The sequence below is a fragment of the Prionailurus viverrinus genome, chromosome F2 (genome assembly GCF_022837055.1).
Source record: "Prionailurus viverrinus isolate Anna chromosome F2, UM_Priviv_1.0, whole genome shotgun sequence".
NCBI lineage: Eukaryota > Metazoa > Chordata > Mammalia > Carnivora > Felidae > Prionailurus > Prionailurus viverrinus.
In genome coordinates this window covers 66,927,426-66,942,196 of record NC_062578.1, presented here as the reverse complement: position 1 = coordinate 66,942,196, position 14,771 = coordinate 66,927,426, and the positions used below count along the sequence as shown (strand labels likewise).

The window sequence follows — 14,771 nt, the reverse complement described above, 5'->3', positions numbered from 1 at the left end:
CAAATCCAATGTTATGAAAGTTTTTGCCCATGTTTTATTCTAAGAGTTTCTCTGTATTCTCTTGTACTTTTAAAGGTTTCCCTTAAAATGGTTTTGCTATCTAAGGTTTCTCCCATCCTGATTGGTTTAAGTAGTTAGGAAGGGGATCATTTCTGTCATCCTATAGTGCTGACATTAAAAAAATAAAACTACTACATCGGTCTTTTTATCCACTGGAATCTAAAAATCGTAGTTATTTAATATTTGTCTTGGACGTTAAAAAAATACATAAACACATTCTTTAACAGCCAGAAATTTTATCTTAATTCTTTTTTTTCCTCTCTTTTAATTCGTATTCTCAATTCACTTAACCCACAGCATTTTATCTTGATATACTTTTGTACTTAAAAGTCCTTTTGTACTTGTAAAAATTCGAAGTGTTTTATACTATTTTGTGATCACAAGGCTATAAGAAATATAATGTATTAATATTCAATTGATTCAAACAGCAAAAACATACCTATTTTGATTAAAAATGATTAAACATAGAAAGTAAGATTTCATTAGGATTTCATGTGGTTGAAGTCCCCCCACCCATATATCTGTGGAAGAATCTTACTGCTGAAGATCATGTTTGTCATTAGTTTCATTGTTTTTATAAATGCAAGCACTGAGAAATGAGAAACATTGTTCATATAAGTAAGTAGACAGTAATGAAAGGAGTTTAGCAGTGCCACTTTCTGGCTTGCATGCCGAAAAACACTAGCCCAGAAATTTTTTTCATGGTCTCTTAGCTTGATTAGGTCTCCTTTCAGTTTTGTTGAAAGCAGAAAATTAGAAACTACCTTACCTAACAAAGGATTTGTTGCCTTGCTTTGTCATTCACTTTCTTAACACCTGCACTAGTGTTTTTCTTTGGCTTTAGGAAGGTTTTTAAGGCCTTGAGGCAGTCCACAATGGTAAGATGGAGAATGAGTGAGAGACATGACTTTCTTTTGTAAAATGAGAGAAAGGTAAACGGAAGAGGATGCCTTCACGCAAATCAGTTTTGTTTGTTTTTTTTTTAAGTACATATGGAAGTTGAGAATCTGGAAATAGATTCCCATAAAATTTTTCTTAGAAAGTCTTGTTATACTATACCCATCTAAGATGTAGCTGTTCATTTTAAAAATAATACACCTACTTAAAAGTGTAAGGTATTCCTTTTTCAACCATCCTTACATGTAGGTACACTGATAAAAGTGGTATCAAACCATTCATATCACTTAATGTTTTATGAAGTACCCGTCTGATTCTTAACACAAATCCTTGTGGTTTACATATCCTTATTTTACTTGTGAACCAGTGCTCAAAGCAAAATTAAATGATAAAATGTCTTGATAAAACAAAATGAAATGACTGGGTAAAGCCAGCCTAAGGGGTTGGGGGTACACTAATGTTGCAGGTTTTTAAAAATACTGCCTGTTTTTCTAGAATTACCAATCTTCAGAGTAGTATGGCATGTAATTAGAGACTTGTTAGGTACTTTGGCCTTTTATTTTTATGTGAAAGTAGCCTTTATATGATTTCAAAGAGATATGTATGAACTTTTGAACACTTCATGACAAGCTCTGTAGCTCATAAAGCAGCCCACTAAGAGAAACTCTAGTCTATTGAGCAATAATAAAGTTACGTAGAGCACTATGGTTTTTATAACAGATTAACATACATAAACAATTTTTTAATTCAAGTGTTGCATCATCTGGGTGAAACTGTGAAAGAGATGGTAATAACTCCTTTTGTCATCCAAGCCCAAATTATAGTTCTGATGGTCCAGTTATCTTAAAGTTGCTGCCAGTGGTTGCATGACAGGCAATGGTTTGTGTGTGGGTCTTTCTTATTTCTATAGCTTAAAAGGAGCATTTGTTATAAACTATATACTTTATTCCCTGGAGTACTTGCTATGAAATAGAGCCACAAACCATCAATAAAATTTATATTAGCTATTTCATAGGTATTGCTGGTATTTGTTTATCATGAAATGATTGTTTAGATAGTATTGTAGTTTCTTGGGGAGATGCAGAATGATTCTGCACAAAAAGCAGTTGTTAAAAACTTGTAATCAAAGAAAACTCTTAGGAGTTTAACTAGAGAGTTTGAAGAAAAACTTAGATGGCTTTCTTAATTTTTCTTAAAGGATGGGTCTTCAGTTAAGGAAGTTGAAACCTACCACCGGACGCGTGCCTTAAGGTCTTTGAGAAAAAATGCACAGAATTCTTCAGATTCTAGTTTTGATAAGAATATGGAAATAACAGAGAAACGTGCTAATGGAAGGCATTTTACAAGGTAATACAAGATGGTTGAATTCCAATTCAAAATAGTTTTAAAGTAACTTAGGATTTGCATTTAATTTTTAAGTGTATTCTTGACCAATCATCAAGATGAAATGAAATTACCACAAATGAATATCATTGAATTAAAATTTTAATATGTACCAGGTTTGTTTTTATTTTCTTGTTCACAGAGAGTATTTGTGATATGTGTGAGTGCAGCTGACAAAGTTGCTTGAGACTATTTGAGTATATTTGTGACTTTTTCATTTTAACTTGTTTATGATATGTGGTTTTGTTCATAATTATACAAAGCCTTTATTCAAAATAGGAATTATTTTTCTGTTTGCTTGCTATCAAGCAAATCAATTCTGAGTTATTTATGAATTTGTGTTAGTATGCTTCTAGAGCAGTCACATAGGAGACAGAACATGATTTTTTTTTTCTTTACTTGTCTAAGGGGACTAGATGCTTTATACATACTTAAATTTCATTTCTCAAGAACCCTGAGGTAGGTGGCATGAATTCCATTTTAATACTCAAGGAATTAGTTTTAGTGAATTTAGATAGGTGATTCAGGGAACTTGGATTTGTTTGGTTAGGGGCAGATTTAAATTTAATTAGCTAAAAACCTTTACTTTTCCTCCCACTTTGGTGGGCCTAACATAAATGAGCAGGAAAGTGCTAATTAGAATAAATTTCTTTTGATGAAATAATTGTTTTATATATTAATTCTTCTCATAAATTTCTCATAATGACTTATAGGACTAGAACCTTCCTCTTAAGTTTATTTTGATTATTTTATGTAGCAGATTTTCCAGATAAATGACATCATGCCCTTTTAAATTTGTTTTTGTTACTATTTTTTTGCTACTGTTGTTTAAATAGTCTTTCATTACACATTTTAAAATTTGCATCCATTTTTTCATCCATTATTTATGGCATGTTTACTACTGTATTTCATGGGATCCAAGATAGCAGCAATTTAAACACTCATTATTTCATGAGACAGTAAAAGAGAAAAAAAACACCGAAAGTTAAACTATGACATTCCATCAATTTTAAGACACATCCCTAATTTCATAGATGCTAAAGTGGGGGGAGAAATGTACAACTTACAGGATTGAAATACAATTTAAACTACCCCAGTATTTCTGAAACTTCAAGTCTTCTTGGGGCGTGGGGAGTGGCCCATGGATTCTGTGTGAGAATTTTAAAATTTATTTCATGATCTGAAGTAACAGTTGACATTCTGGATCATCTAAATTGCTACCTTGCAGAGAATAGTCATAAAATTTCAGGCCCTACATTTGTGTTTACAACTAGTTGCCAGTAACTAGTACTGCTTGAATTATCTTAGGCTCATGAGATAAAAACTGAGTCTGACCTTAATACATAAATAATGCTTTGAAGAGAAAGCCATGGATGTGATGTCATGACATGCTGTTGAAATGAAGGTTTGGAATACTTCAAAAAGAGAAGTGGATGAATTGAGTCATGACATACAACAAACCAAATTTAAGAGAAACTGATAGCAGTCTGTACCATATTCACATAGCAAATGGCTATTTTATTTCAGCAAAACCTCATATTAATATTTTTGTTAGTGGTCAGTTTCATAGTTTTATTTGTATAAAATGTAAATAAATCTATGTCTCGTTTGGCTTGTACATAGTCAAAAAAATTTAATGTTGGAAGTCCTTAAAGTCTTTATCTTTTAAAAAAATCTGTACCTTATTCAAGTTGTGAAACATGAATAAAAAATCTGTACCTTATTCAAGTTGTACTGGACCTTATGTTCAAAACGTATAAAGGAATGTTTTAAAATAGGTACTTTTTAAATCTAGAATTAAAGATGAGTGACTTGGTATTTTTAAATTTGATTCCTTCTAAAATATATTGAATTCCTGTCTTTTCAGATTTTTTTTAAATAATAACTTTATGGAGGTATAATTCACATACCATAAAATTCACAATTTTAAAATATATAGTTCAGTGGTTTTAGAATATTCACAATATTGTGTCACCATCGCTTACTGTCCAATTTCAGAACTTTTTCACCACCCCAGAAAGAAATCCTGTTATATTATCTCCCACCTCCTTCTCCCTCCCCACTGGCCCCTTAGGAACCATTAATCTACTTTCCATCTCCATGGATTTGCCTATTCTGGACATTTTATGTAAATGGAATCGTATTTATGGCCTTATGTGTCTGGCTTCTTTCACTTGGTATGTTTTGAAGGTTCATTTTATTGTAGTACCCATCAGCACTCCATTCTTTTTATTCCTGAATAAGATTCCACTGCACGATGGACATTTGGATTGTTTCTACTTTGTGGCTGTTATGAATGATACTGTGAACATTCGTGTTCAGTTTGTGTGGACATAGGGTTTTGATTATTTGGGGTATATACCTAGGAGTGAATTGCTGGGACATTGGGGAACTGCTGAACAGTTGGCTAAAGCAGCTGTACCGTTTTACATTCCCACCAACAGTGTATCAGGGTTCCAGTTTTTCCACATCCTTGTCAACACTTGTCATAGTCCATCTTTTTTTGGTTTTAGCCGTTTTAGTGGGTGTGAAAGTGTCTCATTGTGGTTCTGATTTACATTTCCTTGATGGTTAATAACATTGAATATCTTTTCATGTGCTTATTGGCCATTTTTATGCCTTCTGAGGGGAAGAATTTCTATCTTAAATAATCTCTGAGTTAAGATCATTATTACAAAGACTTATTTTACATAGTGATAACATCAGGATCTGTTTGTATAAGACTTAGATAAAGTGGCCTACAGTATTGTTGAATTTTGTTTCATGTAGTTTCCTGTTTCTTACCAGGGTGACCCTTTTTGTGTTGCTAGTTTGCCTGAGTAGTAATCTCTTTACTTCTTTCTATGTCCCTCCCTCTCTTTTGTTTTCTCTCTGAGGCTCAAAGACCAGGGGACTAAGACTGTTAGACTAATATAGAAAGATTTGAGTAACTGTACCTTGAGGGCAGGATCTATATTTCTTTGGTCCTGTAGTTCCTAATTATGGTCCAATAATCATAGTTTTCAGGGGGCATATGAAACCTCTGAAAGAAGATATAAACTTGTATGTGTATATGCAGTTTTCTAGGCAGAAAAGATCTGTATCTTTTATCAGATTCACAGGAGTTGAGAAAAGTCCAGACACCTGTTTTTGTAAATAGTTTCATTGGAACACAGCCATGCCCATTCATTCTATGGCTGCTTTCCTGCTTCGTTGTTAGAATTGTTTTTGTGAGTAGTTGTGACAGAGACTATGACTCACAAGCCTAAAATATTTACTATCTAACTGTTTAAGAAAAAGTTTATCAACCCCTGCAAGGGGAGAGGTGCTCCCATTCCCCAAAAGGCAGAGAAAAAAGAGAGGAAGGGAGGAAGGGAGGTGAGAAAGGGAGAAAGGAGGGAGAGGAGAGGAGGGGGACAGAACATTGTTTTATCATTGTGTTCTAGCATTTAATAGGGACTAATAGGAAGTGTAGACCTGCATGGTATGGAGGGAGGGGTTCTTTTATGAGAAATGTCTATGAGCCTGTGAACAAGCTAGCCCTGACCTATTGATGGATTGCTCAAATGTTTTTATTTTGTTCTTGGTTCTTACCAAAAGAGATAATGAGTTAATGATGACTTACATTGTTGTGAGGACACATGATTTAACTTTTGGATAAGATGGTTCCACTTTATTTTAAAATGTCACATTTGAAATCCCATGTGTATAACCAGCCCACTTGCAAATAGCTTGACATATAGGTTGATTGATAGATGTAGCTATCTAGGTATGGAAAATTGTGTCCCTAAAAATAAGTTAATGAGATAAACTGTTTTGTTCAGTGGATTTTGGAAAAAATATTAGGGGAGGGTACTTGTTTTTTTTAAGCCTTTGAAAGTGTTTAATTTCCAACTCAGTAGATTCTGTCTGCCAGTTTGTAAGTGGGATATCTGATTCATAAATGGGACTGTTTCTGCAGGTGAATGATAATGCAGGTCATAAAGTTAGTAGCCAGCAAATGTTTTTAGAAGGAAATTAACATATCACTAAGGGACATTAGTTCTGTTTATAGTTACAAATATTTCAAGGATGTGCAATAACTATATTCCTATGATATAAAACACATTGTCTTGTTTTTGCTCAATACTTACAGTTCAGTTATACCCAAATACTTAGGTTAATGATATAATTTCTTGTTTTAACTAAGATACTTTGATTAATTCTGTTTAAGAGTTCATGCATGTATCATTGCATTTCACAACAGGCTTCTCAGAGTTTGTTTAGCCGTAACTAAACATACAGGAGCATAGATATTCTAAAGATTTTTATTTTTCAGTGTTTTTTAGCCTTTTACGTATCTTAATATTCTCTAAGCTGATTTAACTTTTTACCCTATTTTTTAGTTATCATGAAATATGGGATTTAAGATTATGTCAATTATTTTAAATTTTTTAATATGTTTTTTTATATAGGCAATTGGCCAGACAGCAGGCTGATAAGAAAAAAGAAGAGTGCAAAGAAGGTAAATAATGTTAAAGTCATTTCAGATTTAAAACCTGTAGTTCAGGGGTGCCTGGGTGGCTCAGTCGGTTAAGCGTCCGACTTCAGCTCAGGTCACGATCTCGCGGTCCATGAGTTCAAGCCCCAAGTCGGGCTCTGGCCTGATGGCTCAGAGCCTGGAGCCTGCTTCTGATTCTGTGTCTCCCTCTCTCTCTGCCCCTGCCCCGTTCATGCTCTGTCTCTCTCTGTCTCAAAAATAAATAAAACGTTAAAAAAAAAAAAAAAACCTGTAGTTCATATTTTGTGTACAAATGTATTGAGATACATACAGTAAACTGTTCATATTTAAAGTATACAGTTTGTTTGGTTTGACACAAATGTATGCTGTGAAACCACACCACAATTAGATGGTAAAGATAACTATCACTGCCAAAAACTTCCTCAGGCCTCTTTATAATCATACCCCCAGCTCCTCTCCAGGGTTTCCACACCCCAAGATTCCTGATCAATCACCAGTCTGCTTCCTATCACTATAGTTTAGTTTGCATCTTCTAGAGTTTTATGGAAATGAAATTATGCAGTATGCACTCTTTTTTGTCTGGCTTTCTTTTAGTATAATTACTTTTGAATATCATCCATGTTGTTGCATTTTCTTGCTGAGTATTCTGTTATATGAATATACCACAATTTGTGTATTTCCCCCAGCTTTATTGTGATATAATTGACATATAACATTGTGTACATTTAAAGTGTACAACAAATGTTAATTTGGTACATTTAGATATTGCACAATGATTACTGTCATAGTTTTACCTAACACCGACATCATGTCATATAATTACTATTTCTTTTTTGTGGTGAGAACATTTAAGATCTACTCTCTTAGCAACTTTGAAGTATATAATACAATATATATTAATTATAATCTCTATACTGTACATTAAATCCTCAGAGCTTATTTATTTTATAGCTGGAAATTTGTATTCTGACCAACATTGCCTCTTTTCTCTCACCTCCCAGGCCTTGGTAACCAACATCCTAATCTGTTTCTATGATTTTGGCTTTTTTTAGATTCCACATTTAAGTGATATTACACAGTATTTGTCTTTCACTGATTTCTTTCACTTAGCATAATGCCCTCAAGGTCCATCCATGGACCTTAGGTATTTGGAAGAATATCCAAACAACAGGATATTCTTCTTTCTCATGGCTGAATAGTATTCTTTTATGTGTGTATATTTTTACAATCTTCTTTATCCATTTATCCATTGATGGACACTTAGGTTATTTCCCACAATTTGTTTATTCATCTTTTGGTGGACATTAGGGTTGTTTCCAGTTTGGGGCTATCAGAAACCTGCCTTGAACACAAATCTTTGTACTATATGTCTTTCCTTTTCTCTGGGGAGTGGAATGGCTGGATCGTATGGTAGGTGTATGCTGTAACTTTTTTTTTGTTTCCTAATATTTTTAAGATAGGTAAGTTCAAGATATTATGATCTTGTTACACGAAAGTGTAGCTATTCAATTGTTCATTTTAGAACTGTTTTATAAATGCCATTATTTAGAATCTTTCCATTTATTTTCATTTACACATCTTGAAGACAAAGTGGTTCCGGTTACTCGGTCGTTGAGGACTAGAAACATTGTTCAAACTAAAGAACGCTTGCATGAAGAGAATGGTGACGTTGAAGTTCGCCGAAGTTGTAGGATTCGAAGTCGTTACAGTAGTGTGAACCAATCTGTGCTGTTTGACAAACTTATAACAAAGTAAGTAAAAATTATTTAGATCAAGATGATTTAGGTGGCATAATTTGTTGTTGGGGAAGGATCATAAATTTCAACTAGCCTGAGTGTTTAATGCATTCAGCTGTGTAAAGCAAAAGAGAGAAAGATTATTAGAGGACTTTGAATAATTCTATATAGATCTTTAAATTCTTGGAAAAAAATTATAGAATATTTTTACACAGGTAAATCAGTGCCTTGTATAGAGATATTTAAAATCCCAGCAATTAAAAAATATAATGGGAGAAAAATCAAGCTTTTAAAACTATACCACTCTTTTACAGTTTTAGCTTATATTTATGTCAATTTTCTTAAAGCACTGCTGAAGCTGTACTTCAAAAAATGGATGACATGAAGAAGATGCGTAGACAGCGAATGAGGGAACTTGAAGACTTGGGAGTGTTTAATGAAACAGAAGAAGTAAATATATCCTTCCTCACTCTGGAAACTAATGCCACATTGTGTGTCAGCTACACTTCAGTAAAAAAGAATATCTCCTGTTTCACGGCTGATTTAGTGATCGCCAATTTAACCTTTTTTCTATAGTACCTATCCATTTTTGGTAAATTATTCATTGTTTTCAACATCTTTAAACTGTTCAGCATTTGTTTGATCAGTTACTAGATATTGCTGGAGTTTTAACAGTTTATAGCTATAAATATCTTCATTTTATTAAGCAAGATAGGAAGGTCCTACTGAATTTTTTAAATTAATATGCTAAATGTTAATGGCTTCTGTTTAAACATTTTTAGGAGAATCTTAATATGTACACAAGAGGAAAACAAAAAGGTATTCAAAGAACTGATGAGGAAACAACTGACAATCAAGAAGGCAGTGTGGGTTAGTCTTTTGTTTTACTTCTGGGTTTGAATTTCAGCACTTTTTATTTAGTACAATATAGCTCAGCTCTTCTATTCAGAAGCTGTGACATTATTGGTATTTTGTGAGAGATCGAAGGATTGGTCATAATTTAAAAGTGAGAACAGGGGAGGGGCGCTTGGGTGTCTCAGTTGGTTGAGCGTCTTTTTTCTTTTTTAATTTTTTTTTTTTAACGTTTATTTATTTTTGAGACAGAGAGAGACAGAGCATGAATGGGGGAGGGTCAGAGAGAGAGGGAGACACAGAATCTGAAACAGGCTCCAGGCTCTGAGCTGTCACCACAGAGCCCGACGCAGGGCTCAAACTCCCAGACCGCAATATCATGACCTGAGCTGAAGTCAGACAATTAACTGACTGAGCCACCCAGGCGCCCCGAGCGTCTAACTCTTAATTTCGGTTCAGGTCACGTGCTGAGCGTGGCGCCTGCTTAAGATTCTCTCTCTCTCTCTCTCTCTCTCTCTCTCTCTCTCTCTCTCTTGCTCTCGCTCTCGCTCTCGCTCTCAAATTTAAAAAAAAATGAAAAAATAAAATGAAATAAAAGTGAGGGCAGGGGAGAGCTTAAAAGGATAGTGTGTTTTGTTTGGGAAAGTACTTGAAATCTACAAATCTAAAGCAGATAAACCTGGTTTGCTTATATAATGCATTATAGACAACACATCTCTACCAATTTTAGTTGAAAGGTGATTAAAATTAAGTTTTGCTCTTCTGTTAGGAATTACAACTGTAATTTATTAGAACTTTTCTTGAGTGAAAACCAGTTTTCTGAAATGCATTTTAAATATTTGGTGAGGGTGTTTTACATTTTGTAAGTAGATATTTGAGTTATGCTCTGTGTAGCTCAGTGACAGCCAGAAGGGCTGGATGGAATTTAAAACTTAAGTTTAAAAGGCAAAAGTTGGGGTGCCTGGGTAGCTCAGTCAGTTGGGCATCCAACTCTTGATCTCAGTGTAGGTCTTGGCCTCAGGGTCATGAGTTCGGGCCCTTGTGTTGGGCTCTGCACTGGGTGTGAAGCCTACTTAAAAAATTAAAATTAAAAATAAGTAAAAATGAAAAAATTAAAGGAAAAAGCTAAGTGAGGAGATACTTTAATTTGTCAACATGTTAAATTAACTTGGAAACTTAAGCATAGTCACTTATATTAATGAAATCAGCAGCAATACCATAAACTTTAGTTTGGTACTACTGACAGTAGCCTTTAAACATCTTTCCCTATTTCCTTTTTTCCTTCCTCTAGTTATTTTTAATTCTATAGTTTACTTCATTTTTTAAAATCTTCATTTAATGCTGCAAAAGAATCATTTCTATGAGCAATCTAGAAGTAAATTTTTTTTTTCAATGTTTATTTATTTTTGGGACAGAGAGAGACAGAGCATAAACAGGGGAGGGGCAGAGAGAGAGGGAGACACAGAATCGGAAACAGGCTCCAGGCTCCGAGCCATCAGCCCAGAGCCTGACGCGGGGCTCGAACTCACGGACCGCGAGATCGTGACCTGGCTGAAGTCGGACGCTTAACCGACTGCGCCACCCAGGCGCCCCTAGAAGTAAATTTTTAAATGAGTGTCTCTTTCTTTCTCTTTCAATTCCCCTTTATTAAAAATTGTTAACATTTTGGTGAGTATTCTGAAAGTAAATGTTTCTTAACTGTAGAATCATCTGAAGAGGGTGAAGACCAAGAAGATGAAGATGATGGTGAAGATGATGACGAAGATGATGAAGATGATGACGATGAAGATGAAGAAGATGGGGAAGAAGATAATCAGAAACGATATTATCTTAGACAGAGAAAAGCTACTGTTTATTACCAGGCTCCATTGGAAAGTAAGTGTTACATATATTTGTCCTAGGAGATGTAATTATATTACTTTTATCTTTACTGCTTTTCCTCTGTTATTCTTATTTTTCATGTTTTCATTTTGTAGAATATCCATGGCTGTTGTCTTTCTTAAATTATCCTAAATGTGCAAGAAGTCATTACTTCAAGAAAGTTAGATGTTAGCCTTGACCAAAGCAAATAATTGGGCCATTTTGAAATTTCATGTCTGTCTTTACTTACTTTAGATTTTATAACTTTCAACTTAGTTTATTTTTTCACTTTGTGTAAATAAGACTGCTTTTGATTTATGTTACAGTTGTATTTCAGTACTAATGAGCATATATATGCAGGGCTGATAACCAGCTGTTATGCATCAGTATAATCATAATGGTTGTTTATGGCCAGTGTATGTTTTGATTGGGTGGGTGTCTGTGGTTTATATAATTTTCAATAGCAACCCTGCAGACATAAATGACTTTAAACATGAACAGTAAAATAGTCTGGTAGATATGTACTAGTATTTTCATGGAAGGCAGCACCTTTGTAAGTATTTAGGTGAAGAACAAAATTATCTTCATAACTACTTAATATGTCACATACCTATAATTCTTCTTTTTAGAACCTCGTCACCAGAGAAAGCCCAACATATTTTACACTGGCCCAGCTTCTCCTGCAAGACCAAGATATAGATTATCTTCTGCGGGACCAAGAAGTCCTTATTGTAAACGAATGAACAGGTTTGGTTCTGAAGTACTGATTGATTTATAACGTAATTGTGGCTGTGATAGGTAGGATTCTAGAGTTTTAGGACTGGATGTATCCAGATAGAATTCTAGAATCCTGTATCTTGGAGAGTTCTCTCTATGCCTATAGTGCTCTTATCCCTGCTACCACTGACTAGATTTTTGCTGTTGCTTCCATTACTAGGTAGTTAGTAACTACCATGGTAAGGTAGTTTATTCCGTTGTTCCACACTTTACTAATAGAGAGCTACCTTTGCTTCAGTGTTTACTGTATTCCTGGCTTGGTGTTAATAAGCATCTCACATAGACTGTTTCATTTAATCTTCACATTAAGTTAGAGTGTAGGTTAAGTCTACTATTTCACATAGTATCAATCACAGACATATTTTCTTACTGTGACAAACATTCCAGGTTACATAGCTTTCTAGACTTTTCACGATGCTAACCATCCTCTTCTGGATCTGGTTTTTTCCCTGAGGTTTTATTTCCACTTTAAAAAATTTTTTTTCTCCTATAGTAAGAAACATTAATTATCTTTGACTATTAAAATTATTTGTGGGTTTCTTTTCCTTCTGCATCATAACACTTGTTGGTTGTCTGTCATATTTAAGTCCAAAGAGGTAGTTCTTGTTATTTCCTCATTTTCCCAAGTTAAAAAAGGCTTTGTGATTCATTAAAACTTTCTGGGTAATAATAACATTATAGTAGTTCATGAATGAGAGAGCTCGTGGTGAAGATTAAAGAGACAGGGGAAAAAATGACATTGGTGTGGAAATGGTACTTTTTTCTAATATTAATTTCCTCAGAGGTGAGACTGAAATCCTATGAGACTTCAACTATTTGAACAGCTCTTGGAAGTCTCCTCATAGAAGCAGACTAATAACTGAAAGCAACACTTTTGTAAATAACTGACATTCTTCTAGGAAAAATATGAAATACTGCATGTGTCCCTAGGTCTTTTAATTTCATTTTCAGAGTGTCAAAATCACAAGCGTACATCCTAGATTTCCTGTTTCATCATCCCTTTCCATAAAACCAGAGCCCAGAAGGATGGAGGGTCAGGAGGGCAACCTGTCAGAGCTGCCCAAGATAAATTGCACCTGAAAGGAGGCCACACTATCATTACTTTTGATAGGCCCCTTTGGAATATTGTTAAAGACCAGTATTTTGATAGTGAAATCTAATGATCTACAGAAAAGGGGGGTAAAGTGTAATGTTCCCTGGAATCCCCTCCAAGCATAAGGCCCAGGGCAGCTGTCTTGGTTGCCTGACTTAAAGGATAAACCTCTACTAGATCCAACAGAAGTGAAAAAGGCTGGCAGTTACTTTGAGATTAAATTTCTTCTTCCATTTTTAATGGGTATATGTTTCTGGAAGTAATTAATGACTGCCTCTGTAGTCACCACCTATAATGGATCTTGCAGCAGGTAGGAATTTTTTTTTTTGCTCCTTTGGTGCTCAGGTTCCCATATTTGGTTCACAGAGTCTACCGTTTATTTATGTAAAGTGTCTCATACTTCTTTGGGTGCAGGACTTTTTTTTTCTCCAATTAACAAATGTTTGAGTACTACCATGTACTAAGCACTATGGATATAAAAATGACTTAAGTCAGGATTCCTGCCCTCAGATCTCATAGACTAGTGGAAGATTTGACACATTTATTTGTTATTTTATTATGTATTTATGTATTTATTTATTTTTTATTTGCATGTAGTTGACACATGATGTTACATTAGTTTCAATTTTACAACATAGTTATTCAGCAACTGTATCTGTTATGCTTTGGTCACCACAAGTGTAGCTACCATCTGTCACCGTAACAGCGGTATTAAAATAGTACTGACGATATATTCCCTATGCTGTACCTTTGCTCTTGTGACTTACTCATTCCATTACTGGAAGCTTTGTATGTTCCACTCCTGGTCACCCATTTTGCCCATCCCCCCTTACCACCCCCACCCCCCACCCCCCCACCACCCGTCTGACAACCATCAAGCTTATTCTCTGTACTTATTGGTCTGATTCTGCTTTTTGTTTGTTTATTCATTCTGACACATTTAAATTAAAGTATGAACTAAGATATTTAAATTGTACCCTGAGTCACATTATTTGACTAAATGACTGATTTTGGTTTTGATAGCTTTGTAAAAATTTTTTTCTTTTTGATAACAGATTTATTGAGATGCAATTCACATGCCATATAGTTTACCTGTTTAAAATGTACAGTTCAAGGGGTTTTCACAGTTGTGCAGCTATAACCACAAATGATTTTAGAACATTTTTCTTACCTCAGAAAGAAACCCTGTACTCTTTAGTTATCTCCAGTCCCTCCATCCCCCACAGCCCTGAGCAGCCACTAATCTTTTACCTGTCTCTGTAGATTTGCCTATTCTGAGTATTTCATATACGTGGACTCTTTTGTGAGTGACTTCTTTCACTTGGTACATTTTTAAGGTTCATCCACGTTTAGCATGTATCGGTACTTCATTCTTTTTTATTGCCAAATAAGATTCCATTGTATAAATATACCATATTTTGGTTATCCATTTATCAGCTGATGGATATTTGGGTTGTTTCTACTTTTTGTGAATAATGCTACCATGACCATTTGTGGACAACTTTTTGTATGGACTTATGTGTTCACTTCTCTTAGGTATGTACCTAAAAATGGAATTGCTAGATCAAATGCTAACTATATTTACTGTTTCAGGGAATTGCTAAATTATTTTCCAGAATGGCTGCTTTATTTT

At 34.5% G+C, this 14,771-nt stretch overlaps 1 protein-coding gene across 2 annotated transcripts in view; it reads left to right on the top strand.

The window, feature by feature from the left end:
- Nucleotides 1–14,771, top strand: part of ATAD2 (ATPase family AAA domain containing 2) — a 68,806-nt gene that overhangs the window by 8,956 nt on the left and 45,079 nt on the right. For both annotated transcript variants that reach the window (XM_047842003.1, XM_047842002.1), the window contains exons 2-8: nucleotides 2,156–2,304; nucleotides 6,774–6,823; nucleotides 8,406–8,571; nucleotides 8,904–9,006; nucleotides 9,339–9,426; nucleotides 11,113–11,283; nucleotides 11,898–12,015. In XM_047842003.1, coding sequence (XP_047697959.1) covers nucleotides 2,156–2,304; nucleotides 6,774–6,823; nucleotides 8,406–8,571; nucleotides 8,904–9,006; nucleotides 9,339–9,426; nucleotides 11,113–11,283; nucleotides 11,898–12,015 — 845 coding nt within the window. The remainder of the gene's footprint in view (nucleotides 1–2,155; nucleotides 2,305–6,773; nucleotides 6,824–8,405; nucleotides 8,572–8,903; nucleotides 9,007–9,338; nucleotides 9,427–11,112; nucleotides 11,284–11,897; nucleotides 12,016–14,771) is intronic.